At 42.9% G+C, this 9,493-nt stretch overlaps 1 protein-coding gene across 1 annotated transcript in view; it reads right to left on the bottom strand.

Annotated features, from left to right (window-relative positions):
- Arhgap36 (Rho GTPase activating protein 36) overlaps nt 1–8,772 on the bottom strand; it is a 29,443-nt gene extending 20,671 nt beyond the window's left edge. The window contains exon 1 of the mRNA XM_055618049.1: nt 8,694–8,772. Within this exon, the coding sequence (XP_055474024.1) occupies nt 8,694–8,751 (58 nt within the window). The 5' untranslated portion in view covers nt 8,752–8,772. The remainder of the gene's footprint in view (nt 1–8,693) is intronic.
- Between the last annotated feature and the right edge of the window lie 721 nt (nt 8,773–9,493).

Genomic DNA, 9,493 nt, shown 5'->3' with positions numbered 1-9,493 from the left:
GTGGTGTGGTGTGGTGTGGTGTGGTGTGGTGTGGTGTGGTGTGGTGTGTGTGTACACTCCACCAAGATTGCACAACGAAGGAGGTATGGGCTGGCATCCCCAGCAGGAGTGTCCACAAGCTTTATCTCTTCCCTCTGTGGAGGTCTGCTCTTCTAATGCTGTGCCTGCCAGGTCTGCTGAGGCAGGGTATGAACTCACCTGCTGCTTAGAGAAGGAAGAGGAGGGCTTCGCAGGAGATTTGGCCAGGTAGGGCACCTAATGCGCATGCATGGGCTAGTGGGGGTAATCTGGAAATATTGTTGATCACTGACCGATGTCACCACCACCACACCAGGAGGTTCCAGTTTGTCTCCAGCTGAGCACAAGTATTTGTTCAAGGCCTGGATGTTTCACACCTCTTTGACTTTGTGTGGGCAGATTCAGTTGCCTGGAAGTCCTTTCCCCTTGGGCCTAATGACAAACTCCTACTTATTTTTTTAAGACTTAACTCAAGAATCACAAAACTTTCTCTGCTTTTTTTCTACCTCTCCATCCTGGTTGAAGTCTCCCTCCTCTGAACTATCACAATTACCCTCTTTGTACTTCTTATGGCATGATCATACATAGCCGCAGTTACTGGACCTTCCTTTCAAATGTGGGGCTGTACAGAGAACACATGGCATACAGGAAGAATGGTAATAATCATCCTAATACTGTTTTCATTTATTAATCACTTCCTGTGTACCAGGCATGGTGCTAAGTGCCATGTATTATCTCCCAAGGAGGCTGTGAGGAAGACAAAGGTATAATTATTACTATTTTACACATCACAAATCAGGCTCAGAGTTGTTAAGTCATTTCCCCAATGTCATGCAGATCATCGGAGGCGGAGCTGGTGTTTGAACTCAGGTCTGCCATGCTCCTGAAGCAGGCAGCTTAAACAAAAGTCCTCTGATTTCCTGCTAGACAGTGAAGTCTTTATGAAACAGTATCATTTCCCAGGGCTTCTTTATTTTGAGTTTACTGACAGGACCAAGAATACTCAGCATAATTACTTTGTGTGTCTCTCAGACCGAAGAAACTTCTCCATCTAATTGCACCTCACCAGCTCTAGTTCTGGGAGCTCTCCTTAGTCTGGTGCTGAAAGAAAACAAGGAATTAGTTGGGGTTTTTTGTTTGTTGTTTGTTTCTTTGGTTGTTTGCTTTTTTGTTTGTTTGTTTGTTTTCCTTCATAGCAATGCAGAATTGAAAATGGGGAGGGATGGAGGTGAGGGATAAGGAAAGAGTATGGGATTGTTGTGTAGCTTTCTCAGACCTGCTCCTATGGCAACCCCAACAGAAGTTACTATGCACTGAATTCCAAACCAATTAGTCCTCTCCATATCAAACTGGATATAGAGAAAAGAGTAGAACCCTGAAATAATTACTGAATGGGCCCTATTTTGTGTTATTCATGCTCTAGGGGAGGGGGGTACCGTGCTTGCCTAACGAGGCTCAAGCTGCTCTAATGCCTTCCAAGGGACTTCATTTGAGAAATTCTAATTAAAACAATACATTGCATTTGGGAGAACACATTTATGGGGGCCATGGTGTCAGCCTAGTCAGAGCCAATGGATGGCTGGAAGCCTCAGCTCCCATATGGGCCCCCAGGGAACCATCCTGGACTACTGCAAAGAGGTCAGGAGGTGGAGAGAGAGGGACAAGTCAATGGTGGTGAGTCACTTTACCACTTTTCAGGGGGGAAAGTGAGAAGCATGATTTGAATTGCCACTGTTATTATTGTGCTCTTTCAGCTGGCACAAATGAGCCTAGTGTATGGATGAAAAGCAGTAGGAACATCCATAAGCTGCTCTCCCCCACTGGGCCTGTGTCAGCACCTCATCCTGGGTAGGATGGGGGCAGGAAAAGCATTACTTAAGTATTAGGTACACAGAAAGGCTTCATTGGGGGTTAAAAAAAAAACAAAAGACTAGAAGTGGAAGGTCTGAGATTCATTGGACAGAAACTACCATAAAGCTTTGATTTTACTACACTTCCATCTGTACAAGGAGCTCAAACTATAGTATCTCTCAGCATCTGCTCTCAGGCACTCAGTCCTACATGGATCACTCTGGCTCTCCAACCCTCCCCTTCCAAAGACACCAGCCTTCTTTCTGTTTTCTCACTGCCAACCAGCTGCATCCCCTCCTTTTTAAAAGATTTTCTTTCTGTGCCCCATTCCCAACACACACATCTCACATCAATTTCTTTATATTTTAAAACTGCTATTATAAGTTTATCTTTCTTTAGAGTATGGGAAGTATGTTGTTAGAGAATGAGGACTATATGAAGTATTGTAAAGATGAAAGTGCCTGAATGCCTGCAGACTGCTTTTAAACATAAACAGAGATTTGCTTATCTTCATCCTAAAATATAAAGATCTACAGGATCAAGACAATAAAATGTGAATCATCCTAGGGAAAAACATCTTCACTTTCCCATGAAAATAAAGTCATTGAGTATGAGGTCTTTTGTCTTTTCTGTGGGAGCTGAGAAAAATCACAGGCATTGATGTAAGACAGCTTTAAAATTGTATTCTAGCTAGACCACACTTGCTGTCTGATCTTGGGGAAGGTTACTTCACTTTGCTAAGCCTCAGTTTCCCTACCTGCAAAATGGCTCCCTTAGAATTACTTAGATGATAAAGGGAGATGAAACATAGAAAGCATCAGCCAGATAACTGACACTCATTATAAATTTTCAAGAAAAGGTGAATTAATTCCCTTTTCCATTTTCCCCCTTCTCATGTAGCACAGAGTATCTTAACCAGGATGTTCAGGAGGTACTGCCCATTGTCTAAACAAACATTTTTCTTTTCTCATTGTTGGTTTGTCTGACCCTCTTGAAACAGCCCCCTCTTCTTTTAGGATGATGATTTGATTAGCCTAATGTAAATCCAGAAGAATTGAACCTTAAGCCCAATTCTCACTCTGTAGTTTCTCCAGGCAGTGTTAATGAGACCTGGGTTTGAGATGTAATATTTCACACAAAGGAAAGTCTGAAACCTTCTGCTACATGTTCAGACTTCCTCAACCCCATCTGCAGCCCCAGCCCCAACCGTGCCTCCTAAATAGGTGCTATTTTACTAAAAGAGTGAGAAACTATTTCTTGCCAAGATTGCCTTGTGCTTTTTTTTTTTCTTATCTCTACTCTAGAAATAAGAAGAGTTCCTAAGTTCTAGCAAACCCCAAGGGTAAAAGGAAAATAGGGTGAGGAGATCATGCCCCTTCCTCCCTGATGCTATTGCCTCCCTCTAAAGACTAAAGCAAGTTACTACAGGCTAAAGTCACTTAGTGCTGAAAATAAGATTAAGGGATGGGAATGAGGGGTGTGTGTGTAGCCTCAGTTGGTATAATTTTAGGGAGGCCCCAAAACTATGACAGATGAGAAAAATACTGATATTCATGGAAGCTAGAGCTCTGAGAGGCTAGACTTTTGATATTATCAGTCCCTGAAAGATATTTAAATTCCACCCTCTCCTTTATATGTCTCTCATTCTTGTGGACCCTTGGCACCACTCTGAAAGGTATTATCTCAGTAGTCTTATGTGCATCTGAGAAGGTCCTGGAACCTCTGCTTTGAAAAAAAACTGAGAGGGATAATAATTAAGAGTCAGTCAAATCATACAGAGAATGGTTGGAGCTTCAGTTTAGGATAAGTTCATTTAATTGCATAAGTTTCCTAATTAAGCAGGGACTACTGGGTGCTGGGTACTGTGTGCCCATCTGAAGAAGCCGCATGTTTCCTCAAGAGCTATATCTGAGACATGACAGGATCTGCCAAGGCTCATAAAACATCCCATCTACCATTTCTGTGCATGCATGTGACAACTGATGGTACTGCCAGAAAGAAACAGAAATCGTTTCCTAGTGACTCACAACCATAGCTCTAAGGACGCAGGTGGTGTTTGCACTGCACCTCACCACTGAAATGTGCACCTTTTTCACAGATAAGAATCCTTAGTCAGTCAAACAGTTTAAACTACAGAATTTGGACCCTAGGCAGGGCATCACCAATGATATCAGATTGACCACCTTGGAGCTATCTGCTGTATGTCAGCAGAGTACTGAGAGCTTATGTCATTATTTCTTTTACTCTCACTTACATTTTTAAGTTAGGTCAAAAGGGATTGTAACTTGTCTTCAGTCACTGTGAAAATGAGCAAATTAGGGAACTTTTCTGGAGTCTTTTTTTTTTAAAACTAGAAAGAGTAACTTAAAGAGTTGTTCTGAAAGTAAAAAGAGGTAGTTTATGCAAAGCGCCTGGTTGTTGGTAAATATTTGGAGAAGAAACAAAATATATATCTTTTGATACCTGAAGCATAAATAGCATATCATATAATTTCATGTACAATAGTGATGATAAGTATTACTGTCATTAATAACCCAACAATGAAGGCATGTCACTTTAAGAGAATTGGACCAACAGGCTTGTAGCAACACTGTAGGATCAGGCATATGATTCCAACCAGCTGTGCCTTTTTCTCACCAAGTAATAGGGGACATTTCACAATCACCAAGAACGATCAGCTGGTTTGATGTAGTCATTATATTTAAACAAAAATATGAAGGAAATATTTAGATTGAACTGTGTACAATGGAATTTAAGCTTACTATGTAAACTGATTGCATGCCATAGCTCTTTGTTAGCCCTTCTATAAGCTTTTAAAATTCAAAGAATAATTTAAGGGATAAATTTTATGCAGATTTCAGAAAGCAGAGGAAAAAAAAAACTAAGCACTATTTTGCTCTTTTTCTAGAATCCCCCAGTTTTTGTTTTTGTTTTTGTTTTTGTTTTTTTCACTTGTGACAGTTATGGCCATTTTCCATGTTATTATGTTTTCTTCACAGACCCCATTTTTATGGTTGTATCCTATCAAGTAGATTGGCATAAAGTTTATTTAGCCACTGCACTACTGTTGGTCATTTAGGTTGTCTTAGTAGGTAAGTGTGAAAAGAAAGGAATGATGTTGATTTCACAATTGACATAATCACCCTCAGGAACCTAGTATCCTGCTCTCCCAATGTTCAATGTGCTTTCTGTCATTTGATATTTAAGCTTGATGAATGTCAGCTCTACTACTAGAGCCTGGGGTACATTTGTAAATGAATTATTTCTGCCCGTTCTCATCACACAGATTCTGTGTTTCATCCTCGTGGTAACTAGAGTGTGGTTGAACTGGTAAGCTTAGCTCTGACCTCATACTTGTTCTCCCCATGGGGAAATGTCTTGAAGCATCAAGAAGTCATTCACAAAGAATTTTTTTTGGGAAGTGGTATTCTTAGTGAATTGCATATTTATCTGACCCCTTTGCCAGGGGAATGAGATGTCATTAGCAACTTTGTCCTTGCTCTGGAAGATGATTTTGCTGTAGCCCACTCAGCCCTGGCCTTATCAAATTGATTAGGTATCGTCTCCAAGAAAAGATTAAATTTATATGTAAAGTGGAACCCAGGGTCCCTTCAGCTTCAGAGTTTTGGCTGCTATAAAAAAGTTCTATTGCTTGAGGCCAAATCATCTGCCAAGAGTAAACTGGGAAGAGAATTTCAAGAGGGTCAATGGTGTTCTCCCTTTCCTTGAGAAAGGCCTTTCTGCCCCCTACCCATGTCTAGCAGATCTTAGTGATACCCTTACCAAATACCTTCATATAATTGTCCATTGACACTACCAACCTCAAAAGATTGCTCTGACAAAGGAACTATTTAGAATACCTCCCACATTTTATTCAATCTGTGGTCATGTATCTCTTGCACTTCAGATGTCTCGGGATTTTTAAAAGGCCTGTTAAAAGAGGAAACAAGGACAACTATAATGCCATACAATATCAATGGTTATTCCACTCCCAAAGTTACCCTTCATGTTGCACAGTGTTTCCCAGTGACAGTGCAATAGAGTATATACTATTACCTGGTCATTTTATACTTAAAAATGATGTTGTGTGATATGAGCGAGACCATGCATCTAAGGGTGAGCTCAAAGGTCTAGCATTTAGGTAGCATTTTGTATATGTTAACTGTCATTGTGTGAGTAATAGACCTGGTGTAGGTAATGCTGTGTTGTAGGAGTATTTAGTGGATAGATCTCTCCATTTGTAAATGCAGCAACAAATTCTTGTCTTTGTTTTAAACAGACTAAACAGAAAATGAGCACTGTAAAAAAAAAATGTTTTTACTTAATTTTTAAAGTAGCTTTACTTTAAAATAATTGCAATATTAAAAATTTTTCAACTGCGTAGAATTTGCATGGGATGTGTGGGTGGCACATGTGTGTATGATGTGAAGAGTATTGTGTTTTATAGGAATTATAAAATCCATGTATAGTACATTTACATTTGTTTATGGCTTTGTGCAGAAGTATGCATAGGTTTGGGATATGTACAGATACACATCTTTATGGCTATGTATGTACATGTGTGCTTTGAGAGCAGTGTAGGCTTCCAGAAGAGAGTAAGTCAGCCATTCAGGGCTATATTTACAGGACACAGCTGGGAATCGTCATTTGGTTTGGTTGTTGACATTTATAACTTGGAGTATGTTCAAACAGGAGCAGGTACTGGTGGGCCCTGTCACATATTCAAGCAATGAAGAAACTGGGGAGATCAGAATGATAAGAACTGCAGTAAGTGCGAGAATGGAGAAGGCTGCCAATGTTCAGGCCCAGAGTCACAAGCAGAAACTCCCATGATATTAATTACCCTTTGATTATGATAAACTTTGCTGTTTTATGGTGGAAGTGGGATTCCTTGTGCAAATCCCCATAAGGAGTAGCATTCATAACCTTGATTTTATTGGCGTTGCACAATAGCCTTCAAGGGTGTTCAAGACCTAAGGCCTTAGAATAAGGCCTTAAGCATAAGACTCCTTCCTTTCCTCTCTTCCTCGTACCTTACCTCCTCCCTGCTCTTAATACATCCTTCTTCCCTTCTCCTTTCTTTTCTTATCTTACGATAGCCTAGGTTGACCTCAGACTTACTATTTAGCATAGATGGACCTTGGCTTCTCAATATTCCTGCTGCAGCATTCCTAGTCTGGCATTAACAAACTAATGGCACTACCCCCAGCTTTTTCCTTTCTTTTTCCTGTCCTTTCTTCTCCTTTCCTTTCCTTTCCTTTCCTTTCCTTTCCTTTCCTTTCCTTTCCTTTCCTTTCCTTTCCTTTCCTTTCCTTTCCTTTCCTTTTCTTTCCTTTCCTTTCCTTTTTTCCCCTTCCCTTTCTTTCCCTCCCTTCCTTTCTCTCTTTCTCTCACCAGGATTGCACACGTTAAAGATTCAGAAAAGAAAAAAACATTAACTTTCAGTGGATGTAGATCATTTTTAAGTTTAGAGAGATTATGACCTGTCAGAATGTGTACTTGAACTGGCTAAGCTGCTTTAGTTTCTTAGCAGGAGATGAGACTGCTGCGATGACTGTCAGCAGGGTGGTGGGGTTTGCAAGAACTAAAATCAAATCTCTGATGAATTAAGTTTCTGAGGCCCCTCTTTTTGCTGCCTCCCCTCCCTTGCCTGTGAGGGTGCAGAAGAGAGAAGATAAGACTCCAGGTTTGGTCTATGGCTGGTGACCAATGACGCATGCTCACCAATATAGATTTTGGAGTTGGAGACTATGGAAAAACAGGTGGCTGTGGTGGCAGGTGGTAGCCTGATGGGGGTGGGGCTAGTCAAAGGGAAGTGAAGGACAGTGTACATTTGCGGGTGCAGGGCGCAGGGACAGGTTCCTACGGAATCTCCAAAATAATGCATCAGCCTCTGAAACTTTAAGAAACCAAAATAGGCTTCTCAAATCTACTTTATAGAAGTGAAGGACACTGTACATTTGCGGGTGCAGGGCACAGGGACAGGTTCCTACGGAATCTCCAAAATAATGCATCAGCCTCTGAAACTTTAAGAAACCAAAATAGGCTTTCTCAAATCTACATTCCAGAAGGGAGAAATGGGATCAACACATTTAACACAGAAGCCGTATAGGTTGCACATTTAAGCCCGCCATTCCATGGTGGTAAAGGAACCAAGCACTGACATCAAGTACCCAAGGAAAGACCCAAAATAAAGACCCCAGGCCTTCACAACTAAGCAGTTTGGGGCTCTGAGCAGTTAGCATAGCCTAAGCTGTCCCAGATTGGCTGCCAACTCCATGGATGACCTTGAGCAGGCCCTTCCCTTGTCTGAGCGTCAATGTCATTATCTCTTAAATGGAGAGGTTGAATTAGACTACCCAAAGGGGCCAGGGCTGCTACTCTTCAGTTGAGATTGGGACAACAGGGATAGGCTTTAAGGCAAAAGAAAACTCCACCTCCAAGTTAAGGTCCCTGGTTTCTTGATGCCCTGCAAGAGAAGGTCCTCCTGGGGCCTTTAAAGCCCTGGGCTGCCTGATGGCTTGTTGGCCAGGAAGCTCTGGCAACCCCCACCTTAGGATAGAGCCAGCAACTCCTCCCCCGCTTTCACCCACGTCCTGCTGAGCCATTAGTGCGATTGCTCTGAGTTCCCAGCAAAAGCTGGTGATTTATGCTGGTCCTCGACGGGGCAGTACCTTGAGCCAAGAACAATTAGCTAAAAGCCAGCGGGAAAGGAGGCAAGGGGGGCGGAGAGCCAAGCCCTAGGGCACCGAGCTGAGGGTGCAGACCCCTCAGCAACCCCCTGATGAAAACCCCAGCCCTGCGACAAAGTGGGCCCCACTCACCACGGCGGGGGCGGGGCTCAAAGGCAGACGCGAAAAGGCAGTCCAGCATCCACGCCATAACCCGTGCTGAGTGCCCGGCAGCCTTGTAGCTAGTAGCTAATTTCCATGCAGTTGCCCTGCAAGGGCTGCTCTAAGTAGCCCCTGGTGACCACGCCCTGGGCCGCACCCTGCACCCAGCTCTGAGAATCTTGGTCACCGGACACCTCAAGCGTGTCACAAAGGGGGCATGGCCTCATGGGAGGTCCCCTCCCGCCAGAGGGGAGGGCCTCTTGCCCTGCAACCCCTTCCCCCACCCAGAGGGAGTCTAAGACAGAGCTTCTGTCTAGAGAAGGTCCGATTCTGACTGTACCCTGACCCTACCCTCTGGGAGATCACATTTTGAGGGGTGAAGGCATCTTAGCCCTGGTGAGTCCCAAATCTGAGGAGGGCCTTCCCTCCTCGATTCCCAGTTGCCCTTGGTGGAGCATTTAAAATCAGGTCTGTTTCCAGAAGCTCCTCCATTTGAGGACAACATGGTGCACCTGTCTCAGGGTACCTCAGATCTATATCCCAGACCCTAGAATCCCCATGTTTTAACAGAGGTCATTTCAGCTGTCAGGAAGCCCAGTCTCAGCAGAAATTAGTCCTGGTCTCCAAAACCCTGAATCTAAATGAGGCCTTAATCTTTAGGAACAATTCCCACTCCTGACCACCACTCTCCTCACCCATTTTAGGAGATTCCTCACTTTAGCAAGTGTAGCACCAAATCTGCTATGATTTTAAAGCTCTGATTCCTTGTAGAGGACCCAGAATATAAATAA

Source organism: Psammomys obesus, unplaced genomic scaffold (assembly GCF_907164565.1).
Source record: "Psammomys obesus unplaced genomic scaffold, mPsaObe1.curated_primary_1811, whole genome shotgun sequence".
In the NCBI taxonomy this organism is placed as follows: Eukaryota; Metazoa; Chordata; class Mammalia; order Rodentia; family Muridae; genus Psammomys; species Psammomys obesus.
The sequence above is the reverse complement of the archived record's forward strand: the minus strand, read 5'-3'. Positions and strand labels throughout refer to the sequence as shown.